The sequence below is a fragment of the Ixodes scapularis genome, unplaced genomic scaffold (genome assembly GCF_016920785.2).
Source record: "Ixodes scapularis isolate PalLabHiFi unplaced genomic scaffold, ASM1692078v2 PGA_scaffold0__279_contigs__length_252992795, whole genome shotgun sequence".
Classification (NCBI taxonomy): Eukaryota; Metazoa; Arthropoda; class Arachnida; order Ixodida; family Ixodidae; genus Ixodes; species Ixodes scapularis.
In genome coordinates, this window is record NW_024609835.1 from 61,562,131 (window position 1) to 61,588,961 (window position 26,831).

Genomic DNA, 26,831 nt, shown 5'->3' on the forward strand with positions numbered 1-26,831 from the left:
TTTTTATCACCGCGTCCTCCGACTGTCCCGCAGTAGTAGTGGTGGTTTCTCGTGTCGACATCCGACGGAACTCTCGAAAGGGAAGGGTAGCCGCTGCTGCTGCGCATTAGCGTCGGTACGGCAGTTGTTTTGTCTGTTATCATCGGAGACGCGATGATCACGTGGCCTCTCTCTTACGTCCCTTTCCAGCCACATCGCTTCGTCTGTTCATGTCCGGATAGGAAATGGAAGATTCCGTCGATGATTGGGTGAAACAATTCCTTTAACAAGATTGTCAGCCGTCTTTCGAGTGAACTGGGGCGGCAAGCATTTCGGAAAGTGTTCCGCACTACCGATGGGTCAGGACGTTCTTGCATACTTGTACTTTTAACTCCCACGATCCTCGTGTCCCACATTTGCTTACGTTATATTTTTATTTTCGCGAGTGGACGTGTTATTTACTATACTCATTTTCACCTTATGACGTACCGCAGGAAAGGCTACAAGCGCGAGCTCCTTGCACTAGAGCACATCTCGTCGGCACAAGCTCTCGTGCGTTAAGAGCAGCTGCCAACGCTATGAGCTCGCGCTTCTAGCCTTCTCTGCGGTACAACATAAGGTGAAACGGAGTATATATAAATGCCCTCTGGGTTTCACCGAAGAAACCAGTGGTACTGCAGTTCTTGTAAGAACTTCGGAAGGATTGTTGTCCCTACGCCAGTGTACTTTGCTTATTTCCCCACCATTATAATGCGCCGAGGAAAGCCCCGCTCATTCGTCTCAACACGAGATTGACACGACAATTCCGCCATTACGCTACGTTACGATTTTGTTATAAATTGTACGTACACCACGAAGCTCTGTCCAGGGTGAGCACCGGAAACCAGAAAGCCTAGCTCAACGTCGAGCAGGGTAGTGTGCTTACTGTGATCTAAAAACTCGGTTTTAAATTATCTCGGCGTAAAGATAGCGCGAAGCAAGCAACCTTTTTGCCACGTGTGCGGAAACGCATGCGGACGGTTATTTTGAACTTGAGGTTGCATGGCGTGTTGAGAATCATCACACCATCAGTTCAAGGTAAAAACTCAGGCAAAGAAGCAAAGGAAAGCATAATAAATATAAAATTTCATGCCACCAACTCCAAACAAATAAACAATATCGCTAAAAAAAAAATAGCGATGCCGATTACGTGGTGTGACGATCGTGTTCCAGTTGGTGGATGATCTTGCCTCGGAATGAAGCTTCTTCCTGGCGGGGTAAAAAACAAATAAAAGTAATAATGTAAAGTTACACAGTAATGTAAAGTCACCAAAATTAGAATTACAGGAGCTTCGGAGACCTAGCCTCGTTATCGCAGTTCCACGCCGATCGTTCCGATGTCCGCCATGGTGATAGACGCCTTCACGCACTCTTTGGTCGTAAAAGATAAAAGTAGAAATAAACAAAAAAGTTGAATTCCTTACACTTTGATCCTCGCTATGTCGAAGAACGAGCTGAGCGGACATCGGGAGCCCGTACCCTGCGGTATAAACTCGAGGTAACGAGCTTCGGAAGTGACGTCACGATTGAGATAAGAACAGGTCGTTAAGAATGGACGCGGCGGGACGCCAGTGTGCGCTAGGGGGTAAATTGACGACCACGATATGTTTTCGTTCCGCCGCGTGCTCGGAGTGCGTGCGTTGTTGTGTGTGTATGCCTGCGCTGACTTCCGTCGCCGTCGGCGGTGTAGTATGCCCAAAACATTTTGCTGAAAAAGAAATAAAATAAACAAAGGTGTGCATTTATACAATTTTATCGCGTGAGAAGATCGCCGAGACGTGTCTTGAGAGCAGATATCGACGCTGAACCCGACCGTCGGCCACCCCGCGACCGTCTTCCCACCTTTGCGGGTGCCTCTTTTTTCGTGGCATTCTCACCACCGACATCGAACTCTGGGAACCGGAAGATCTATCGAAGCTAGCGCGGCCGGAATCTTGCCGCAAAGCGTTTCTTAATCGTTTTTTTTTTTTTTTTTGTTTTTATATTGTTTTCAGACAACCACCTGCTGCGCCGAAAACTCGGCATGCCGATCACATACCAGTCGAGAGGTTATGTACACACATAACGCGCTACTTTCGGAGCGAACCTCCAGAAATGCGGCCAACATTCCGATTCCCCCTTTTTCCGACCGCTGCCGGAATACGATGCAATAAGCAAGCAAGCGGTGTGGAGCTCTCCCCGACAGTTGGCTCGCTAAGGAAACAAACTTTGTAGGGCAGCCTTTAGGGAGATACTCACGGGGAAAACAAAGTGCGGGAGGAATGCAGCACCGGCGCCCCCTGGTAACAGACGCAAACCCGCGAAAAGAAGAAACGGACCGAAGCGAGCCTGCCGAACGCGGAAGCCGCTTTCATTCCCGGAAGTGGCGGCGGCTGCTGCTGGTGTTAACGCGCGGGGTTCCGACTCCGGGTTTTTCTTCTTTGTGCCTGTCTGTTCGTGGGAGTGCGCGGCGCGTTACCGAGTGGGGGATGCCGTGACGCAAACCCTTTGGGAAACGCACGCACCGCGTTCCGCATTTTCGGCAACCCGTTAGCCCCCGGGTGAATTTCGGTCGCGTGTTGGAGCCCGGGAGGGGTGTCAGGTGGTGTGTGGCGCGCGCGGGCAGCTGCGCTGAGAGACCGCTGCTACGGAGAGAGGAGTCAATGACACCGTTAGAGCGTATGAATGGCTGCCGCGCGAGCTCGAGTCTTCTCTCTCTCTCTCTTTCCTCGACAGGCCAAACCGCCGCCGAGGCTGTCTTCTTTCGCTACTTCGTTATGTCTTTCGGTCGTTCGGAGGACGACAGCCTTCGACGACGATATACCAAACACATAGCGTATGCTTTGCAAAAAAAAAGTCAACCGGTCGTTAAGACCGCCGTAAAACCGCTGTAAAAGCGCCGTTAAATCGGCGGTAAAATGACATCGAGAGGAGGCCGGGCATTCACCTTACGGTGGGCTTCAGCGGAGCTTACGAGCAATCAAAGCAATTCCAACGCTGTGTGAGTACCACGTGACCTTCAGAAGGGCACAGCGACGCGCGGCGCGCGTAGTCACGTGGTAAACTCTCGATTGGCTGGAATGACTCGTAGCGTCCGTGACAGTTCATCGGTAGGAATAGTTGCGCCACGGTGCCACGGTCTCCAGTATCGCTGCTAAGGGAGGGGGGGGGGGGGGGAGGAGGGAGGGAGGGAGGGAGGAGGAGGAGGATGATGGAAGCGGGCAAACCGTGGAGATGTGCGTGTGGCCGTTTGACGACGTGTATGCGATTCCTCATTGTTGCCAATGGCCCATCAATGGCTGCCGCGTCTCACTCCTCTAGCACCGCTTTCCTTTTCTTTGTCTGTGAACCTTTGCGTCGGAGACGTTTAATGGTGGCGAATATGAAAGCTCCTTCCCGAGAACTGTTTGTGTTCCCGCGTTTCACTGTTTGCTGGACGTAAAAACAAACATTGCATTTACGTTTTATTATTATTATTTTCTTTTTTTTTTTAACAATATCAGCTTTCCGACACGCGCAGGGGCCGACTTCGAAGCCGTTAAATATAAATAGCTTTTTTTCTAAACTTGGCCACCGGGGAGGGCCGATATAGGGCGGTTGCTTTTACTACTATGTGTTATTCGTTCCTAAAGCGTCGGTTGTTTACATCTCTATGGCTGGAGTCACCCAACAAGGTTGTAGAAGCGGGAACTCAAATAGGAGCGTTCGCTTTGCCGGCACGTCATGCGCAGTAATTGATCGCCGAGTTCGGCGATCCACCCACCCTGCCTTCGTCGTTGGAGCGATTTTAGGGGGGTTCGGTGGCCGAGTATGTTAACGCACCGAAGCTCTCTCGGAACACGTGGAACCCAGGATAGAATCGAGGGATCCTGGGTTCTATCCTCGCCCCTTTCCGTTTCGATCTCTATGAGCATCGTACTGGCTTGCGTTCGCAGGCTAGTGGTGGTACTAGACTGGTTAAATGTTCCTTCTACAGTGTAACCCGGTCTCGCCATACCCCAAAGCAAGATCGACACTGCCTAAACACGAACATTAGTTTGTTTGGGTTTGCTTGGAATGATTTGGCTCTGGCAGTTCTCTTTTGTGACAAACTTTGCCTGACTGATAAGCACGCTTGCTTGATGAAATTTTGTGGATTATGCAGATCTTAAAAATGAAAAGTTTCCCACGGTAAACACGCCGCGACATCATTGTCACGCTCGACCCGGGCAAAGCTACACAAAACACAAATTAAAAATAGCCGCCCTACCTTTCAGTGTGGGGCCCGTTTATTGGCACAGATTGAGTCTAGGTGGTTTCTCACCGACAGATGCGTAGATCAGCAGCGAGAGATAGAACGCCGGGACACCGTTGTTGAACGACTGCTCTTGTTTTCCTGTTACAAAGCGTCGATGGAACAGTGTGACAGTTTAAAGTGCAAGCTTACTTCATCCTGTCCAGTTCAACTTAAAGTGGCTCCATTTTGCTCTCTTTTTCTGACGTTATGGGACGATCTCCACCTTCTTATCCCTAAAACTTTACCTCATCTCACGGATGCCAGAACAGCGTATCTTTAGCTTCGTAGCCAGAATTACACGTTGCCTCGAACAATGCTCATAATGTACGACCGTAACCTGCATTGCTGGTGCTTCAACGCCTCGTGTTCGCTCACAGTTCAGGGGAAACGAGGGGCGGTCGTCAACGATGAAACATCCATTGGACGAGGGTTTCAGGCGGTGAAGAAATAAATAAAAATGTGTTCTCCTCTTTCTTTCCCTCTTCCTATCAAACTAAAGTTCCTCTTGTCGAATCTGCGCTTAGCGGCGCCGCATGAAATTGCCTTGCTGAATGGCTCTTTCATGTTGTGAGAGACTGTACATCTCTCAGGCTCGGCATAGCCGAATTTGGATCGAAAAATCGCGGGAATTTTCTCATATTGCGAGGAAAAACCTAGCTCCATGGGACAATGCGAGGCTTAATTCTAAGTTTAGACACTGTCTCCTATTTTACACGCGTTAAAATTAAGTTTCTCTTTGTCCCATTTCCCACAATTCGGCAACTCGGGGCGGAACTTGGTACCAAATAATATGTAGCTACTGCTGCGAGCGCGATTGCCATTGGAAACAAAGATCTATGGGATGCAAAGCCTACCTGCGTCCCCTAACGACCGTCGTCGCCACTCGATCGTCTGAGGCGAACGGGGTTTCCTGATTAGCAGCGGCTTCTACCTGTAGCCGTCTGGTGCCGCCGCGCCTTCCACAATGGCTTCTCTGTATCCTCCAGCTGACCGCCTTTCTGCGGTCCACTGGCTCCGATATACCGATGGCCCATCGATTATGCGCGGGGATTGTCGGCGCCGCCGGTTGATAGTTTCTTCGGGGCCTGTCTTCTTTGTTTGCTGGTGCTGCTGCTACTCCGGGGCTGCCCAATACCACATGGAAGACAAAAGGCCTGCGCACGACGTCATCTTGGGTGGATCCCCGACCCACCACAAGCTGGAAACACGCTGTAGTTGGACCAGAGTCATCGTGGGGGACGCGGCGAGGTGCGCTGGCAGCGCTGCTGACGCGAGCAAGGCGGTAGCGTGGATCTACCGATGACGTTTGGGGAAGGGAGGGGGGGGGGGGGGGGGGGAGGGAGGCCTTGTCTTCTCGATGGTATTGGGCTGCCCGCCGCCGTCGTCGTCGTCGTGAGCGCGGTCCCAGCGCGACGCAATTCCGTCTTGGCCGCGCGCGCGCACTCGTGCTGCGGCCCGCGGCGCTCCATATTTCACTTCGATTAGCCCGATTAAGGGTGTCGGGGCGTCGGGAGTCGTGCCGCATTCATCTTTCGACGGCTCTTTCTATTTTGGACGCGGGACAGGCCGGCGTCGCGGGGGCCCTGATTACAAAGTCTAATGCCGGGCTTTGCGGTGGAAGCGGTTCAGGGGTCTTCCACGCGGCTTCTGCTGCGGCTGTGTAGGTTGCATAGGAAGAGGTGGCCGTCTCTTTCGCTTCATTCCAGATCTTGGCCTAGTTTAATCCGCTCCCCTGCGTCTCGTCCACTCCGGATTTAATTAGACTGAGTCTGAGTTAGAGAGCTCCATAACTCTGTGAGATCGCCGCTGTCGTTGACTGATTAGGAAAGGCACGAGGCCTTGGGTGGATACCCGGGGCACCAGCTGCTTCTGATGCTGCTTCCTCGGCTATATTCGAGGCGGCTTCATTCCTGTCCGTGTTTAATTTATTTCACTTCGAGGCCATGCTTGTCACAGCTTCATTCCTGTTTTCTCTATCGCAAAAAAAACGCTACTTAAAAAATAAAAAAAAAAGGATCGCGTGTAATTAGAAATTTGTACATCCATTCTGACAGCTTAATGCTGTAAAAAAAAAAAAAAAAAAGCTTTTTAATAAAAGCTGCAGAGTGAATGTTTTTTTGTCGTCCTACGCGTTTATCGTTTTTGTAATGCTAGATTTTAACTGGGATGTAGCTTTGAGTAATTTCGTATGCAGGAATGTTTCCCGATGCCTATCTGCTCTCGGTCAGACTTATAGAAACGCCCGTCTTAACTGGTGGAGGGGAGAATGAATGGGAAAGGGGCATTAGTGCACCTCAGGGTCACTTGCACCTACCGAGGGTTGTGCCAACTCTAGCAATTTTCGTCCCGCGTTTTTTCACGGCCTACCGTAATGGAAGTGAAAATCAGTAATATAGGTGCTTCCGTGCACCTACTTTGACGTAAGCGAATAAAGACGTCAGCTACGACATGAATGAAAGAATACACACGTGGAAACGAAGGACAGACACATCCGACATTCGTGTTTGTCCTTCACCGCTGAGTGTTTATTCTTTCTACTTATTGACAGACCTGTGATTTGGTTACTTTGTGCCGTCATGGCTTCTTGCCGAAGCACGATGATGAAAGAGGATATAAGAGTGCCATTTATTCGCAACCGCGTAAAAATACCGAAGGTCCTTACGTCCAGTACATAACAGCTATAAAGGGACGATGAAAAACATGTCGCCACGGTCACCTGGAAGACGTATGGTGCGGGAGAAAGTATGACTCATCGAAACTATGAGAAAACGGGAGATGGGCAACTTTAATTAATGGTCGTTCGGGTCGATTTGGTTCGGATGCGCTAATGCAATTTCCTAAGCTGCTCTCTGCTCCTCTCCCTGAAGCGTGGAACGCTGTGGCGCAACCGAGACTCCGTCGTCCGCCGAACACTGCGACGTGCACTTCGGAATATGCGCTTCTTTATTTTTCTTTACTGTTTTGTCGTGGCTTGGCGGAGGACGCCCCGAGTGAAAGCTAGCGAAAGCTAGAGTGCCTTCATACACACGCGCGCTTTTGCTTGAGTGGTGACATCTCAGCCATTTTTCCGCCCAATCGTTTTTTTATGCATTTTGAAGTGCGCGCAATCCGGTGTCACTCAGCTCGAGCGCGTAGCTTTGGCTGATGCATAGACGCCATCTTACCGCCCAAGTCACGCACCGAGTGCGCGAGAGCGTCACGCGCTGGCACATTCCAGACAACAATGGATGTCTTCACCCTGAGACAGACAGACATCTAGGCACCCTAGCGAAAGCGAGCGGAGAGGCGATCTACTTACGCGCTCCCGTTCTGCCCTTTTTGATGTGTACGCTTTCTCGCTCGGGGTCGGTCCACAGACTGCACGAGCCGCGCACGACATAGCTAGGTGACGTCTGTCAGACGCTACTTCGTTCTCGTCACGAATCGCGAATTGTGCGCGGACCGCGGAAACCGTCGCCCGCCGGCAGCGGGTTGATCTCGTTATCGTCGACCCGATTCTGTCCAGTCCCACGACGAGAACTGCAGCTAATGCTAAGCGCGCTGACATGTACTCAGTTTTTGACCACAATGGCAAACGACGAAACTGCGGCCCCAGTGAGAGCGGCGGGGCGAATCACGTGACAAGGTATCGTTTGGATGCGCATAGTTGTCACGCGCTTGAAGCGAAGCACGTGACAGTTCTCCCCAGGCGCTCTAGCTGGCTCCCAAGGGGGTCGTGGCGTTTGCTCTTTGCCAAGTTACGCTGAAAGAAACTGTAGTCGTGCCCAGCTATACATGCCACGATCTAACGTTGACCTTCTTTGCCGCCTCGGAACTGCTCTCGAAACGCGCGTCCCTACGCGCACTCGTGAGCTTGGTTTTATTGTTTTCGGGAGATGGATTATACAGACGGATGGTTTGTCTTCCAACGAGGTTCGTGTTTTCGTCATCTTGTTGTGGGGAACGGGTGGGAAGAGAACCGCGAGACGAGAAGAGCTGTACGTCCCTGCGCGTCTTCTTCGTTCTTCGATTGTGCAGAGCTGAACTTGGAAGACGCTTTTGTTATCTTATTATATGTATGTATGTGTAGGCGAAAATCTGAAAATGATTAGATTCATTCTACGTCGGTTATGCATTAGTCATGAGATTAGACCCCGTTACATGTGCTGCAGCGTATAAAAAGTTTGCTCTGTTTTTACCTCAGCTTACGGAAGAGAGCTGAGATCGCGTTTGATGATCGCGTTTGACGACACTTTTGCGGCCAAAGTTAGTTTTCGAGAGTAAAGACAGTGCCGAACAGGCGAGCTGTGTAATTGGTAAGGGGAATTTGCTTTCTACTACTACGATTTGAGTTTGCCCAACGATACCATAATATGGTATACTCGGAAGCCCTCCGCTTCCTCGCAACTCGTGCGTTTTAGTCGAAAACAATAATAGATGAGAGATGCTCATTCTCGTTTTAAACACATATCTCGTCCCACGTTTTCTGTTCTTCTGCGATATAGCTTTCCGGAAACTCCGAGGAGACCTTGCAACGAGGGGAATTATGCACTCTCAGAAAAAAAGGGTATATTCGTACACCCCTTGTCCCATATAAGACACCCCGAAACTTCAGTTCGACGTAGAGCTCACCGACGTCAAACCAACATGCCCAACTTTCACGAGGGGCTTGATAGCCGTGTGGTACACCTTATTAAAATAGCTAATGCACGTGTCACTGACTACAGAAAAATACTACTACTACTAATAATAATAATTGGGGTTTTCTCGGCCCTACTCCAACACCTCAGTGTTTTCTTTCTGTGGTCTTTGACACATACGTTATCGAGCCCCTCGTTAAATGTGGGGCCGTCTACTTGACTTCAGTGCGCTGTACGTCGAACTGAAGTTTTGAGGGGCATTATATGGGACAAAAGAGTGTAAGACGATACCCTTTGCACGCTCGTGCCGGCTCGAACATATAACCTGGTAGCGGCACGATTCACTCTTTCTTATCGTTAACATACGCAAAAATTAAGCGAACGGAAAATAAGGTCATCACATACTCTGTTTTGCTTTCCTTTCGCCTTCTCCGCGTTCTGAAATTGCGAACTGTTAATTAAACCAACGTCAACTTCGCCTTCGCTTCTCGGATAATGTCAGGTGCCGTACATCTGAACGTCACGATGCGTGAGCAGACGCTGGGGGCACCACATATTTCCGGAAAGGTCTATCGCCACGAGGTTCGTCATCTGCGGGTGTCCGTCTGTTTCGGTGGCATCCACTAGTTTTGGAAATGTCAGATCGAGGGCACGTACTCTCCGACGGGATGAGAACAGCGGAGCAGGCCCTTGAGTTGTGCCTCCTCCAGCGCGAGCTTCCCCCCTTTGATAACACTTTGGCGTCTCGCGACCTTCGAGCTTGCACGCACAGCCAGAGCACGACGGAAGGCAACGAGCGCGTGCTCCGTTCTCAGCTGTCCACTGCAAACACGAGCGCTCGTTACCTAGTTACTTTTTGTTCCCGTAACGAAGTAACGACCTCTTTACTTTTCAAGGGAAAAGATGAGTAACGCATTTTCGTTAATCTTTGATGAAGCAATGAGTAGCGGTAGTTACTTCTTGGTGACAACGTGTACAAGTACCCAACCCCAGCTTTTGCCTGTAATTTGGACGACGACAAAACGCTAGATAAACCATAAAAATATGAGCACAGCGTTAGGTCGGCATAGCCATAGCCACCACCGAACAGCGCGTTAAAAAGCGGGGGAAAATTAACAACAAATATTAAAAACTACTGCTTCAAAAAAAAAAAAAAAAAAAAAACCGACATATTTAGAGGAACGAGAACGCTGTTTAGTATACTTTTATTTCGGTGACGTGTACACGCCTGCCTTTAAGTAAACCGCTCTCACTGGCTCACGTCGCTATCAGTCGTATGATCGCGCCCACCCAAACCGAGACTCCTCGAACCGACAACTGGGGAAAGCGGAAGATTCGTTTTTGGTGTATACGGCGAGACCTCGAAACCAGCCGTGGGCGAATGATTCGGAGTTGGGCGATCCCGCGAGCAGCAGCGGCGGTGTATACGGTGGTGAGCCGTTTGCGACGGCCGATTCGTTACGGACCCGAAAACCCGTTGTTGAGAACGCCGCTCTCCGAAATCGTGATTTATGGGCCCAGTGGGCTCTGAGTATTGATGACCGAGCGGAAAAGAAGACGCCAGGCGTCGGTGGAGCGTCGGCGGTGGCATTGGATGGCGGGGAGGTCCTGCTGCTGCAAAAACAAAGCCAAGGTTCGGGCTTGTTGTAACCGAGCCGGCAACCGGCTCTTGTCTGGGTTGTAGTGAAGGGAGCGGCTCCCCGGTTACATGTCTGCTAAGCGGGGTGGCCGAGATCAACCATTGCATTTTGCGAAGCGTCTTGAGGTTTACCGCTCTATCTCGTATTGGGCCATTGAAGCGACGACAGGAGAGCATTGTCCGAGGTTCGGTCACGGTATACCTTCGAGGATAAAGAGAATTGGTTGTTTCTGTTTTGTAGGTGTATAAGGCGTTTCGGTCAAAAAGCTTCTATCTTCTCGCAAGTGACGTGTAATGCTCCCTGCTTATGTATTTTAAACCTTAATTGTTAACATAACTTTGTATTTGAGTAAATTTTTGTCACAGTTGTTTGTTAAAATACGACTGATACCTGAAAGTAAAACCGAGTTCTAACTTTGGATGCCTTTCACTCTCATCAGGCTAAGCCGTATGGTAGATGAGCCCAGAATATTTTTTTAGTCCTCATTCGGGTTCGAACGCTGGGTCATATGCTCGAGCTTTTCCTCTTTTCATTAACATTGCACGCAACCTAAACACTCTTTGTATACGAAAGATAGAAGAGTCACAAACTCGCCGAAAGCCTTTCAGTTGTAAAATAAAGTTCTTGTTTAAATTGCGCGTTGCCCACAGTATTGCACGATATTGATTGCATTGTCGCGATGAAGAAATCTGACTTGATGGTTGTAATCGCTCGATTTATTAGGATAAATAAGTTACTAACCCAAGTTGGGGAAAACATTCAAAGTCGGTAACCCCATGTGGACTTTCCCTGCCTTTCGATGTGATTACACACGCGGCAGAGCGCCACGTCCATAGATTTACACTCAGCGGGCGCGCAAGCTCAGCACAGCCGTGACAGATGAAAAAGGTTCGCGAACCGGCCGAAAGAAGTATGCGTATATGGCCTTTGCAAAAATCGCCTTCTGCACGCTGCCATCTTTGTCTGCTGGTCTGTGGAACGCATTCTGAGCATGCGCTGTTGATCTGTTGTGCGGTATATCGAACGCTGCGTACGTGTGCACAGCTCAGTGACTCGGCATTTTTCGCCCGGGTGATAAGCGATGCGAAGGTTTATAGTCAGTCGAAAGTGGTTGGACGAACGCTCTTCAGAGACAGGGTCACGTGAGGACCATCCTTTGCGCGTGTGCGCAGAGACATTGAAAGCGCGGTGCCGTTCTTTGTCCTACCTGATGATGACAGCGCTGGGCCAACATGAAAATAATCAGCGGCCATCGCGGTGGCCATGTGCCTGAGCGCATCCTATCGCGAACGATATGAACTGGAACGGTCCTTCGTGCTTAATTGGCGTGCCTGGCAGCTTTTGAGAGAGCTGCTGTCCGAACAAGGAATCGAGTGCGAAGTTGAGGTCCTGTACTTCGGGATACTTAACAAATCGAGAGATAGTGGAGCTTTTGGTGACTGTAGGCGCTGAAAAAGGCCGGGTCAGGCGTTCAGCTCATTGTCCGCGGGAGCACTTTCTGCAGCGTACATTTCGCACTACCAAATTTCTTTTTTTTCCAAAAGAACAAGTGGGAATGGTGATGTCACGTGCGCGATCTTAAATTTCCACGAAACACTGGTAAAAGCTGAGTCGCTTTTTGTAGCGTTGACCGGTTGACCTCCCACCCGTAGCCTTAGCTATAGGCTTTAACCTCTCCGCTCATCGTCGTGGCGCGCGTGAAGCTGCGGTTCTCGTGGGAAGAACGTTACAGCTCTTTACAAAAGGGGTGCCCTCCGACGGTACCTCGTCGCGTGCCTCGCTCCGGCAGTCTGGTGAGCTCTTTGGGTCCCTAGCTTAAACCCTTTGCCAAGTCATGCTGAAACGAACGGGCTTTCCGTGGCCAAGCCCATCGTTCGGGGGGCGTCTCGGCCGTTGCCACCGTGTCGTTTCTGTCGAAAACATCGGACGACGTCTACCAAGGGGATTTCCCGTCCAGCGGAGCATAGCGCTTCGTGGCACCGAGGCACTGACCAATCCTGGCGTCATCGCGGTTGTCGTAGCAACAGTTGCGATGACTCCTGGTGTCCCCCGACATTTTTGTTTTGCTCGTTTGTTTCTCTTTATTTCCCGCCTCAGTGGCTCGGACCTGTTGCCATGGCGACGTTTTGTGTCCTTTCCCACGATGCCGGAAGTGCTCAGCTGCTGTCGCCTCTTTCCTCCGGAAGGACATCACGTCAGCAGCTTGGACGGGCTTCCCTCGCTCGCCATTGTTCTCTTTACTTTCCTTTGTGTCGCTCATTTCGATTGAGCGTGCCTGTCTGCCCGTAGCGCGCGCCGCACTTCCGCGTTGGGTCGGGCCGTTTTCGCCCGCCCACCCCACTCCCAAATGCGAGCGGCGGTCTCTCGGTACGAATTAATGCTAATGACCATCGCCGTCTCGTTTTCACCGCTCTGCGCATTCCAGGGTCGTTGCGTGGAGTGCGCTCTGGGGCGTCCAGTTTCATTAACGTTGCATTACGTCATTTTATTCATTAGCCCCTACCCTGACCAGCCCTTCCTGAACTCGAAATAGGGAGAGTAAAGTTGACTTCCTGTATTACGTTCCTCCATAGTGTACCGGCAGGAGCGATCAATGAATTAAGGGATGGACGGCGGGTGCCCTGATACCTGCGTAAATCACGTTATTCCGTTCTGTGCAAAGTGAAGCGCTGGATGGATTTTATAAACAAGTGCCGTCAAGCTGATGCGTGTTGGGATGCGCTTGAGCCAAAAATGGTGGAGCGTTGCCGTCACTTTAATTCATCGCTGCGGTGCGGCGCCAGCGTCTACAACGGACCAACAGGAGGGTGCTTGCAAACGACGGCACGTCACCGGGAGCCACAGCAGACCAATAGGAGCGTGCGCGTCTGAATGAGGGATCCGCTATGTGCCAAAAATGGCAACGCGTCGCCGGCATCTAATAGGAGCGCCTGCGGCACGATCAGACGATGGCGGTATTTGGATCGCCTCACTTAAAAGCACCGTGAGGTTCCATGTGACGTGTTTGACATCTGCATATGTATATGTGCTTCAATGTAGCTAGCCCGCGCCAACAGCACTATTTCGTGCATCGTCTTGGGCATCACGGGGAGGGCAGTGTGAAGACTTTTGCGGCTAACGGTATTTTCTTTGTGCTTCAAATGATGAAGCAATGATGTCTTACACCGGGAGAGGGAGGAGGCTTTCATCCTACACGAGTTCGGGCGGTGCGAATAACGTATTGTTCTTAAAGTCAGTGGCAGCAAGACGTTTTTCCAGTCTCGAAGACGGTTCGAAGCTCATTTGGGTCCCGGTCTTAGCGTCTCCAGTCGTCTAAGCCCGTTCACACTCTTGCAACCGAGTACGACCGAGAGAGACCAGACCGGTTTTTAAGCTTCTTGCGACCTCTTTGGACCAGCTCTGCAAGAGGCTTAAAAACAGGTGTGGTCTCTCTCGGTCGTACTCGGTTGCAAGAGTGTGAAAGGACTTATACACTGTAAACGCGATGTTACTACACACGGATGCTTCTTGCGTAAACTTGTCGCACGCGCTTGTCGCCTTCGCTCGCACACTAAACGTGTAGCTCGATAGCACGCTATATCTGATCTCATTTCTTTTTCTGGGGACGGCAGCGTGTATATAGTCGCGTTCTCGGCCTTTTCTCAAGTTGCTGTCGCGTGCAGCGTTCGCGCAATCGGGGCCGCACGCGAGCCGCGGAGTCGGCCAACGATCACCGAGCGACCGCCGACTTCTGTCTTCCGTCATATAGATTGAAGAGCGTCGGATTTCGGACTCGTTAATCATTCCAAAGTTTTCCGTCGCGTTAACGAGTACCGCATTCTTGGCGAGTCTCCGCGCATTGCTGTGGCATTCGCGGCTGGGTTTGAGCGACGCCCAAGGCCGTAATGCTGGATTTTCCTACGTCACCTCCCGGAGGCCCGCGAAGGGCATTGATTGGATACGAGTCCCAGCCGAACGCTGACGTAGCGCTGGCGTCCAATCAGTGGCCCACGATGGCCTCCGAGAGGTGACGTAGAAAAATCCGGGCTTTGTTATATCTTGGTGGTGTTGGTTTGAGTCGGCGAGAGCCGACAATGAAGGCGGTCCTCGTTCGCTCAAGTGCTGCCCCCCGACCTTCGATCGCGACTGGTTGTGTCCCACGCAGTCTCAGCTTCTAGACTTTGCCTATTTAGTGCCCCTCGGGACTGACAGCACAGAGTCTGACGGGAGAGGAGGACTGAGAAGCTCGGTCTCTACGCGGTGACTGTGTCGTCGATATCGCCTAACTTGAGAAGCGTCGCCAAGATATATCTTACTGCACCGGGGAGGATTGTGGGCTTGAGTCAGCTCTGCATTCCTGTATACTATCGGCTGACTTGGCTCGTTTTTCGTTTGTGGGGCTGTTTACGCCTTGCTATTGCGGATGACGTGTCTGTATTCTCACGGATGCTACGCTTTACTTTGTGTTCTCGCGGAATTAGATGTAAGGATTTTAGGGGAGTTCCTTAGGGGAAAATAGTTAAACGGGAATAAATTGATTTCCGCCTGTAATGGAGCGCAGCTCGCGTCCTCTGCGACTTGTGGCCGCTGCAAAAATCCGCCCGGTCCGGGATTCGATCCCGGGACCCCTCCAAGGCCAACGGAGCGCACTTTCAACTGAGCAAACCAGGGGCTAGCCGTCAGTAGAGCAAACGGACGTTACAAGCTGCCACTGGTCTTGATGGTAACCACCGCCACGGTGAGATCAGGCGTTAATGATTAGATGTAATGATTTTAGGGGAAATCCCGAAGGCGGAGAAGATTTAGGCCACGCCACGAGTTGAGTTTCATTTAGGTGGAAGTCAATTTATTCTCCCCTACCGAAATTCCAAAAGGTCTTCAACATCTCGATCGCAAACAACTGGTATAAATTTATCGGGTCACGGTTGGAATATATTTAGAAGAAGTATAAAACAAACCTCTAATCGATGTTTATTTGATTACTGCTCGGTTTGGATTCTTAGAAAGGCCAAAGCCACGTACAGTTTAAGAGATTTCACCCTGTGAACGACTAATTGCGTCCGCGTCACAGTGTTGCCCCATAGGCTGACTCGGTCTGTTATGTTGGTCACCGATATTTGATTTCGCAATTGGGCTTCGTTATCGGTGCAGCTCGTCTCTGGTTGCTAAGAAAGGCACGTACACCCTTGAGAGGACGCCTCCCAGCTGCTTCCAAGTCAAACGAGACCTGAAAAAGAAAATGAAAAGAGAAATCACCGTCTCCTAGACAGTGTAGCGGTCGCCCCACGTCGGTGTATCGTGTTGAAGGAAGAGCGATGTAAGCAAATCTTGAGTCGACTAGCCGGCGAAGGCAGCTCTGGTTTGAACTCTTTTTATCTCTTTCTGTTAATATGCTATGCCCATGTTTTTTTTCTGTGTGTGTGTGTTTTTCTTTTTTTCTTTTTTAGTTTACGCGCTGTTTTAGCTTTACTTCGAATTTTATACCTCGGTAGCGTCACTCGTGTGTTACTAACGGTTTCAAGTCAGGCTCTTACCACAAATGTGACCTCGTCTATGAACGTCTTTGTAGCAGTTAGGATCAGCTATACTTCGTTTCAGCTTCGGTCCGAGTGTGGCCGATGTTATGAGCCGAAAGACCAATCAAACAGCGCAAAAAGCGCAGCGTCATGGCGTGCTCTCTGCAGTTGATAGGACCAGCCGGTATTCGCCTTCTCTTTGTGCGTGCTCCTCCGCCTGCTAGTCCTATCAAGAGCAGAGAGCACGCCATGACGTTGTGCTTTTTCCGCTGTTTGATTGGCCTTTCGGCTCATAACATCGGCCGCGCTCGGACCTAAATTAAACGAAGTATGCGGAGGGCAAGTTCGTCTGCTTCTTGCGCAGGGGGTAGCGGTGACGTCAGAACGCCGAGCCCTGATTGGCTGATCGCGACCCCCTATCTGAGCGTCGTCTGCTCCTTTGCAGCGTCGTCTGCTCGCAACGCCGTCTGCGTCTGTCTTACCTTTCCTGCGACTTTCGGAAGTGCAGAGGTCAGATTCACGAAACGATCTTACGCCAAGAATGTGCGTAAGACAAAACTTAAGAACAAATTCGTATTCACGAAACGAAATTTTCGTAAGTTTTGCGCAGGTTACGACGAAATCCTACGGCAGCTCCGAAGCTTCTTACGATCAAATCAGCATGGCCGACAGCGTCGCGATCGCGACGACCCACGGACGTTTGTTTTTCTACCTGCGCTTCTCACGCGTCCCGACTTCAAGCAGCAAGAAAAAAATAAAAATTACTTGAAACAGACCACGACGAACAAGAACGCTGGATCCACAAACACCCGGGAAAAGCTCCAACGGCCACGATTCCACCGAACGCGACCAAACTAGCTGGGCAGTTAGGCCTAGCAGCCACTCCGCGACTCGGCGACCGTCTGCCCACGACCGGCTGGCGTGCTGAATGGAATATGCCCGCGCGACCCTTCTGAACCCTTCCCGTATTATACTTTGATCGCTGTCCTCAATTTTAGATTAAGAGGTCAATCTCTTCCTCTTGTTATCTCCTTGCTTCCCGAGGCAACGGTGACTCTCGCCGGTGAAAAAGCAGTGAATCTCCGACAGACGCAGGAAAGGTAAAGCAGCCATCGCTTTCACTGCCAGACGTAAAGCAGACGACGTTAACTGCACCAACTTGCCGACGCCGTTAAAGAGTGAGGGTCCTCGCCGCACCGGAATGGAGGGAAAAAGTATTTGGGAGGGAACTTGCGGACACTAACACGCTCACCTCTCGGTTCTAAGCAAACAAACCTCGGCGCCCCGGGACACTTCGCCAGTGAGTCCTTTGACTTCCCTCCTTGATGCGCGTCTGTTAGTTTTTAGACAAAAACAACGTACCGCTCGAGTTATTTCGTCTGCCCTCTCTTAAAGGCGAAGTCGAGTTCACTCCGAAAGTCGCAGGAAAGGTGAGCCAGACGCAGACGACGTTGCGAGCAGACCACGTTGCAAAGGAGCAGACGACGCTCGATAGGGGGTCGCGATCAGCCATTCAGGGCTCGGCGTTCTGACGTCACCGCTACTTCCTTTTTCATGCGCAGAAGACGAAAATGAGCCCACTTGCGAGGCGTATAGTCTTATATTTTCAGAATGGTCTGTTCTAGTTAGTGGAAGGAACGCGATCTGAGCGCCTAATCAGTAAAACTAAACGTGTTACGAAAATCACTGGAGTAATATGGCGGTGCCTCCGGCAGTTTTTTAGAACTTCGAAATTGAAGGACCGAATGTGTGTGCCACTTTCTATGGTCCGGTGCTAAGTCGTAGGAGACAAGCCTGGACCAGTCGCTATCACAAATAACAAGCTCGTAGAGGATCCTTCGTAACTGAACGCCTAACATGGAGCCATAGGTCTTTTCTTCCCAAGCATGTCATACAGCCTTGTTTTCGGTCGGTGTTGCCATCCTTCGTTTCAGTTCGACGCCGCTTCACGACAGGAGCATATAGCTTCGTTTTGCTCGATCATTGTTCCCTAAGATGAATCCTCGCCAGTCTCTGGTAATCCATAACTCTGGGAGATAGCCGTTTTTAAGCCGTTCTTTAAGGCCTCAATAAACCCTTCCGTTTTTTTTTTTGTGTATTTTGTAGAAACGATAATATTTTAATATTCGAATAGCCGAATATGGAAAACTAAACATGGAACTTTCAATCGATTGCAGTAGCGTAATAATTCTTAGTTGCCTTTTTTTATCAGTGTGCAATCAAATAATTTTTTTGAAATTTGCTTTATCCAAAATCAAGCCCAAATAATTTTGCGTAAACGCCACGTTGGAAGCACAGTCCTTTCGTTTTCGTTCAATAAAATGTAGTTGAAAGCCTTAACAGGACGAATTTTATTACCTCTTGGTTTTTTGAAAATCCACGAAAGCCGTTGTGGGGGATCGGTGGCCTTACGGTGGCCGAGTGAACTAGCGCACACTAGAGTCACTGAATCTTCCCAGAGTATCGGAACTTCCAGGCGCCAAATGAGGGTCTCAATATTTTTTTCTTTACTCTGGTCAGCATGATCGTTTAGAAAGTATTTTTTTACGTAAAAACAAACGTAAAAAGTTTTTTTTGTATGATATTTTATTGGAGATTAGTACAGAATGTCAGGAGCGTGATGTATTCATAAAAGTTTACAAGGTTTTGTGGCACAATTAATATTTTAAACCATGGCTAAACCCGAAAAAGAAAGAAAGAAAAGAAACGAACTTAAAAGAGAAGACAAACACGAGCACCACTCACAAATGTATTAACAAAAAAAATTTTTTTTTTTTTACTTTGGTTAAGGAAGATCACCGAAGCTTTACTATGGTGGGAATGAAGTAATGGCCGGCCGCAAGCCGGCAAGCCAGAGTGGAAAGGCTCGAAAGGTTGCCGCCATCTATAAGCGACGGTGGCAACCAGACAACCGGCAAGCCGGTTGTCTGGTTACCGCCGTCGCTCATTGATGGCGGTAGCTGTCCAGAGTGTTTTGTCCACATTTGTTTACTGGCGGAAACGATCCTGGGGAAACTAGCCCTTAACACCTCCGCTGTGAAAAAAAAAAAAAAAAAATATATATATATATATATAAGTACTTTTGTATTCTTCAATACAGTTGTGAGTAGCGCCCGTGCTTGTCTTCTCTCTTGTGTTCGTCTTTTTAGCGCTCTTAACGACGGTTCAAAACGTTCATCACCAACTATAATAGCCCAACAACAAGTACTTTTTCCATTAATACTGTTTTTATACAGAAGGCCTCTGCACGCGTCATCACAGCCCGATCGATCGAGGCGTGAGATTGGGCACGAGTGCTGTGTCAGTGTTCGGCTGTGTCTCGGGTCCAATCAGCGCCCCGAAGGTCGGGCTCGGGTCCGGTAGCCGAGTTAGCGCGATCCGACTCTGATGACGTTTCGTAGAGGGAGAGGAGACCATGCGGAGGCCTTCTGTTTAGGTGGTGTTGCCTAACCTTGGCGATAAATCGCGGCGCCAAAATGGCCGATCAAAGCAAAAATTGAACAGTAACAGCGGACGCTATGGAATGCGGTACTCTGGCAACTTACAGTGACTCTAGCTCGGAGTACGTGGAGGGAAAGCTCGCGGTGCAGTACCCAGAAATCCTGGGTTTAATCCCCACCCCTGCCCCTTTTCGATCTGGATGAGCATCGTACCGGCGTGCGGTCGTGTATCACTACTGCGTGGTGCACGTTAAAGACCCCAGGCTAGCGCTTGTACTGCACTGGCTAAATTGCCCATCTACAGCTGAGACACCAGACGCACACTGAGGCAGGCTAACTTCCGGCTGTATGAACATGCGCACGCCAATTTCTTTTTAAGCCGTCGACATTTGTGGAACGAAAAGTGGGTGAATTAATACTGGCGGCCAGTCCTCTAAGGGACAATGCGTTTAAAATGTTGAAGTGAATGGTTGTTTGGCTCTCGTTCTACTCTGTCTCAAATAATACGAGCCAAGTTCTCCATTTATTTTATTTTATGGTGTATTGAAGAAATAGGAAATGGGCGATTCCCCTTCCCATAAATTGGCTAATCAGTCAATGAACCAATCGTGCTGACGGGGACGCGTGGCTGAGAGAGAGAAAGCAGAAAGTAAACATGCCCATGGCTTTTCAGTCTTCAATCTCGTGTCGTCGAAAACTTAAAAGAAAAGGAATTACGAAAACGAAAAAGGGAGAAAACAACAACAAGGTGTCATGGTGTTTGTCGTCTACGGACGTCGTTTGTGTTGGCAGCGCGTCTTGAGCCGCGTGTGACCCTCGCCATTCTTCCGCAGGGAGGCATCTGCTCGGTGACGGACGGCATGGAGAACCTTCGTGCCCAGAACCCGACTGTGTCGCCGGCCAGCATCCGCATCAAGAACATGCCCCGGTGAGCAACCAACGCGGACCGCCGTCGCCAAACAATTGCACTTCTAAAAAAAAAAAAAAAAAAAAAAAAAAAAATGTTAGCGGTTATTATTTTTAAGTTCAGTAGTATTTGGGGCGCGATCGCCTAAAATCGTTTAGAATTCATTATATAGTCGTTTAGGGGAGGGAAGGAGAACTTGTCGTGTTTTTTTCCCTAAATTTAGAACGGGGAGACTGAACCAGTGTTTAGGTCCCATGACGTCATTTTCCCGCTAAATCTAGTGGGTAAACTGAACGGGTGTATAGGTCACGTGACGTTAATTTCCCCGCTAAATTTAGCGGGGAAATGCACGGACGGACGGACCAATGTCCGTAATAAAAAGCTCCGTTAAAAAATGCAAGTAATGTAAAGGTGCAAGCGAGCTGGACGAGAATAACGGTAATAATCCCTCGAGAAGGAGAATGGGGACAAAGGACGAGCACAAATCCCCAACACAACTAGGTGACTGGTGGAAATAGATGGCAAGAAAGAATGCACGAAAAAAGCAATTAATCCAGTCGCGTTTCTGAAGGTTTCACCGTGTTTTGAATATAGTTGCGGGACCTATACCTGACCCCTTCGCCGCGGATAAAAATATCCCGATCGACGCTCAACTCGACTTCGTTTTGGGTTTAGGCTGGAAAACTGGGACTAAGTACACATGCATACGCTTTGAAATCATTTCCTCTACAGCAAATCGGCGTCTTTCTTTAATCGATGAACGACTTCTGAAGTGAGAACGAATACGAATAAGGTCATTATCGTCTTTATTAATAATGCATTTTTTCACATCACTTGCTTTGCTTTTTTTTTGTATTTATTTTTTCAGATAGGTTCGGCAACCTATTCGGAAAACTTTCTGCTTTCCTCAAATTGGGGCCTATATATATAGTGATCGTGGCGTCCGTTTATGACTGGCTCTTTTCTCCGAAATTCAGGATTAAGAGGCCGATGTAGGATGGATGGGGGAAATTGGACTCAGCAGCTGCGGGCCCGATATTTCTTTCCCTTCGTTTGTGGCTGTGTTTTTTTTCCGTTCGCGGTTGCAGCCGAGACGATGCAGGTTTGAAGGGTTTTCCTTTCTACTCATTCCATCTATTTTATTATCCCCATTTGGGTCATCCGCCACACGTGCATCTGGCACTGCAGTAGACAGTTCTAGTATATCGTTCCGTTACGTACCTCCTACAACGATACCCGATAACGGTTTACGATGCATGCGTAAAGGCGTCGGTGAAGTATCGGGTATCGTTATCGGACGCTTCGGAACGATCTACGTAAACTGCCTAATGTCGTGGTCATGGCACGATTTCGACTTCATGCGGCGAGTTACCAGGAAGAACGTTGATGCTCTTTCGTTCACGGATGACAAAACGTGGAACACGAAAGTCAGCTATCCTGTTGTGTATACTACAACTCTCTCCTACGCATGCCCCGTGGGACCGAGTGGAATAGGATGGGACACAGGTGTTGGGGTTCTGCCTGTACTGTTTAGTTTAGTCATAGCAAACGAAGGAAATGCAAAAATAAAAGAAAGACTATACGTCATGTTTCGGCAAAACTGTGCTCTTTTTAGTTTCTTAATTCGTTGGGGGGCAGCAAAGGGGGGGGGGGGGGGGGAAGAGAGAGAGAGAGAGAGAAAAAGAAGGAGGAAGAAGAAGAGAATGATTATTGTAGGTTTTTGATAGGACATGTCTGGGATGTCGGTTAAAAAAAGTAAGCAGTTGAGACGACCCTCTTACAGGTTATATTCTCGAGCTAACGAAGTAATACTCTGAATGAATCATCAAACATCGAAGTACAGTACGAAAAAGTAGATTAGTTTGCTTATTTATGCTTATTTATCTCAGGACATTAAAGCATTACGTTGTAATGTTCTTAAAAAAAAAAAAAGTAATACAAATTTGGTATTTAAAATATGAGCATTGGAGGTTGTCATTGTAAAAAATTGTCAGTTACGGCTTCTTTAAACGAATCGATTGATGAGATATGGCCACTAGAAATGTGGGAAGGCGGCTCTATTTGAATGACGACTTTGTATTGCAGTCAGGAATGGCGGCTTTGAAAGAAAATATAGGGGCTAGACAGAAAAACATCTTATCTCTTGTGTAGGATTATCATAATAGATTATATGAAAGAAAAAAAGAAATACATTGATGAGTAAGGAAAGATGATATGGGTTACAACACTTGTCGCATGAGGAAGTAAGAACGGACTTGCTAATGTGCGCTCATAACCATCTAATTTATGTGCATTTCCTGCGCTACGGGACGAAAAGCTTGTAATTCTTTTCGGGGGTTACTAGCTCTAACGACTTTGCTCCTCAATCCTTCATAAGGGACAAATTTACGGGCAAAAAAAGCAAAGTATACGGGTCACCATATTTAAGTGAAGCTGCAGTCGCTTCGATCGCACGTAGGGGTATCGTGGCCGAGTGAGCTAACGCGTCTCAGCTTGGAGCGTGTAGCGAAAGGTTGCGCTGCAGAATCTCCTGGGTTCGATCCCCACCCTCTTCCCGTTTCGACGTGGATGAGTATCGTACCGGCACGTGTTCGTGTAATCGCTACTGCTTGGTGCACGTTGAAGACTCCAGGTTAGCGGTTGCACCGCACTAGCAGCTAAGAAACAGGTCACCCATTGAGGCGTAGCTACCTCTAGGCTCCCTAAACATGCAACCATCACTTTGTTTTAATCATACGTTTTACAAGGTCAAGCGACGTTTAGCGATGAATTCTCTGGATCATTCTCGTGCTATTATACCCCTTTGTGGTTCCACGGTCGGCCTCGTCTCTATCCTTTGGCCCATGCACGGGGTATTCTTCCGCTCCGATTTCCAACTTCGGATTACCGCGCGCGTAGCCGACAAAAAAAGGCTGCTCTCGTTGAGAAGCGCTGCCGGCGGAGAACAAACCGAGAATCCGGCAACCTCGAAGTGAGCAGTACGTATATGTGGACGATGCAGTCTACTGTGCCTCGTCATCACTCGAGTCTGGTTTTTCCGGGGCGTGATGACGTGGAACGCTTCTTGGTTGAACTGTTACATGGGCTGCACAAATATTCATGCTGCTGCATGGCCTTTCCGAGACTACTGCGTCGTTATCGGGGGTATCCGAACAATCTACTGAAGGCCGAAACCGGCTGTCGCGTGCGCTGTATGATCTGGCGAACGTCTACAAAACGGCCAAGTTCGTAATACAAACCACTAAGTGATCCGGTCCACGCCCCACATCGGTGGTAGCAGTATCCGACGGATGAGTGACGGTAAGTTTGTCCAAGTTGTCGCTGTGGTTGTCTCCGTGTCGCGTGCATCCGCCTGTCTCTGTCCGAGGCTTAGCTGAGGCTTGTCGAGACGTCGGCGCTGCCGCTCACAGCGGCCTTGGTCGCGCTTTTCGGCGCTCTTTTGTCCGCCGGCTGCTTTGACAAGCGCGCGGAGGCCGTGTCCCTTCTGCGTCCCCCGCTGTCGGAGTGTGTGTGTACGCGTTCGTCAGAGCGTCGCGGTCGCGTGAGCGGAATCGCCGCGCTACCGTGCACGCATGCGCGAACCTTGGTTCCGTGACCAGCTCCGCCATTTGTCACGTAGGCTGCGTGACACACAAAACGGTCGTCTGTCTCCCGTGCGTCCCTCGTCCGTTTCGTATCCAACCCGACCGAGGCTCTATGTATTCGTAGTCAGCTCGGGGCAGGCAAACTGTCCAGCCAACCGACAAGGATTTCTTGTACATTTTTGGTTTGTTCCTCCAGTCACAGATTAAGTTTACGTTTCTGACTTCGCCAGTTGGCAGTCGCATTATGCGTAACCGTTTAGCGACGGTCTAACGATGTAGTCGGACATTCAAAGTCGTTATTGCCCTAATTTCCGAATACCTTGCCTCGCTGTGGAGTGAAGGAAAGGCAATGAAAAATATGTGTGGATGACGGCGGGATTTAATGACTGCTCAAAGATTACTTAGGAATGCACCTAAGATAGTTTATGCACAATTAAAGAGCAGCTGACTGGTATAGTATCTGATCCGAGTTCCGACATGGATTAATCGTTCGCTTTGCGCGCAGGGCAAATAACCACTATCCTGCTGCACACGGGCCAACAAACGAAATTTGTCTTTTTTTTTTTTCCCCTCCATTGGGTCTGGCGTTAAAAACGGGTGCAGCGACACGCAAAGCGAGCGCGTCGCTGTGCAAAGTTCGTTGCTGAAACTTTGCTGGACACGCAGCCGGAACACTTCCAGCTGCGTGTCAAAACACGATGTCGAAATCCCTAGGATGTGATAGGAGGTCGAGAAAGATTGACTGGAGCAGCCAGCAGCTGCCAGCTTTCCTTGGTAATAACCCCTATATAGACGCTTTACACACGCGCCAGATTGAGCCGCCATAGCCGCCCTTCTCTTGTCTTACCGAGATGCCCAGCCACTGAAGCGGGCGTTGACGGGTCTTCACAAGGGCCTATGTTGGGCACAAGAACACAGTAGCATCTAAAATGGCAATAACCTGTCCTGCTGTGGTAATGATGAAGTGAAGCGAACAGAATAAGAGGGAGCAAAAACTGAAGGCCAGTTATGGCGGCGCCCATGCACAGCTGCTGCAAAGAGTCTATACAAACATGGCATACCTAAAAGTGGTTACAATTCATCTCACCTCCTTCCAAGACCCGACTGGTTCCCCCGTTCCTTTTAATGCTTGCGTCGTAAATATATTGACTACGACGCTGACGGAGCGGGTAGATGATCATGCTCGCCGAAAGTGGTTCCCTGTCATGTCGATAGACTATTCGTTCCTCTATACGCGAATAAACGATAAACGATGGTGGCAGTCATGTTGAGACTTGAGTTGGCGATTGTCCTTATGCTATTGAGCATCGCTAGCTGGCCACAATAGCGTGCATATTTAAAAAAAATCAAAACGCAAATAGAAAAAAAAAAAAAAAAAACGCAGACACCAAAGTAGTGGACAAAAGACCGCTCTTTCTTTTCGCGTGCTATTGGCGTTGGAATCTTCTCTACTCGTTGGCACCCGAAGGAACATACTGTCACATAAGAAGGGGGCCTTTGTAGACTTTGTTCGATAAGTCCAAATGAAGATTTATTGAGCAACTGGCATAAGTTAAACATTAAAATACACACATAAGAAATTAGACTTTGGGGGGGGGGGGGGGGATAATTATAACCCAAGGAAACTTTCCCTGCCGTCCTCCCTGACCACACACACCCTCAGCGGGGGCCCCGACCACAGCCAAACTCGACAAACACAGTTCCACACGAAGGCGGGCGAGCCGAACTCCTCCACAGCCGTAAGGGGGACCAAGTTTGCGAGCTAGCGGGCGGACGGCTCCACAGCCGAAGGGGGGTCGGACGTGCAGGTTGGTTTCCAGAGGCAGGGAGATGTCCAAGGCATGGTATCCGGGAGCCAAGTGCCTTACGGCCCTTCGGTGGCCGCTTATATTGAGTTCAGCAGCATTCTGGGCTCCTCCAGTCCACCAATCAGAAAGTTTTGGAAAGACCAATCAAGAGGGGTTTTCTTAGAGCCAATCAAAGGCTCGGAGCCTAAAGCAGATACGAACATTCCGAAAACAAGCGCATATACGAGACAGAGCACATTCCAAACGAAGCTCACAACAGCAGCCATAAACAACAGAAAGCACATACGTACGTAGACAGAGAAGTTACACATACACAGCGCAAAACCACCTCCGAAGTAGAGAGCCCAAATGCAAACATGCACAAGACAAAACGTTTCCAACGCGGGGTTCTGTAAACTAAGTGTAGCGTTACAGCGTTCACGTTCTCCCCCATTTGGGGTCCCCCGACCCCGGCAGGGGCCATGAGCCGTGCCGTAAAGACGAGTGAACCCCCGAAGAACGCCAAAAACAAAGTAAAACTGTAGACTAAAAACTCGCGCGAGCAAAACTTTACTTTAAGCTAAAAGGAATTGTAATTGTTATCTAATTACTTTCTAGCGTCAGTAATTGCAACATTTCAGACAGAATTACAATTACTTTGCAACATTTTACGGCGTCGGCACTTTTTCTCCCCTGATCACGGGGACGGCAGTACAGCCTAAGCGACAGAGCGACAGCGGAGAGAGTGTATCCCAACCTGCTCAAAAGAGGGAAAGGAGGAATGGGAAGGAGAGGCTGGGACAGAACGGAGTGAAGGGTTTTGTCAACTGTAAAACGATGTAATGAAACATTTGAGAAATAATTTTATAAATGAGGGCTACATTCGCGTCGGTTTTCGTTCGGATAGCAGTTGAAATCTGTCTCTTCATCTCGTTTGCTTCCTGTTGCTCGTGTTCCCTAGGGGTCTCTCTTGTTTCTCATTCCCCGCAGGGGGCATTGGGGTTCGAAGTCGAGCTGGTAGGCCTCCGATCACATCATCCGGTCGAGGCGAAAGGTTCGAGGTTCTCCTTACGCGTCTTCGTCGCT

The 26,831-nt window shown here is 49.4% G+C and overlaps 1 protein-coding gene across 3 annotated transcripts in view; it reads left to right on the top strand.

Moving 5' to 3' along the window:
- Positions 1-26,831, top strand: part of LOC8041089 — a 289,123-nt gene that overhangs the window by 136,480 nt on the left and 125,812 nt on the right. For all 3 annotated transcript variants that reach the window (XM_040209813.3, XM_029987103.4, XM_029987102.4), the window contains one exon: positions 20,301-20,395. In XM_040209813.3, coding sequence (XP_040065747.2) covers positions 20,328-20,395 — 68 coding nt within the window. In that variant the 5' untranslated portion in view covers positions 20,301-20,327. The remainder of the gene's footprint in view (positions 1-20,300; positions 20,396-26,831) is intronic.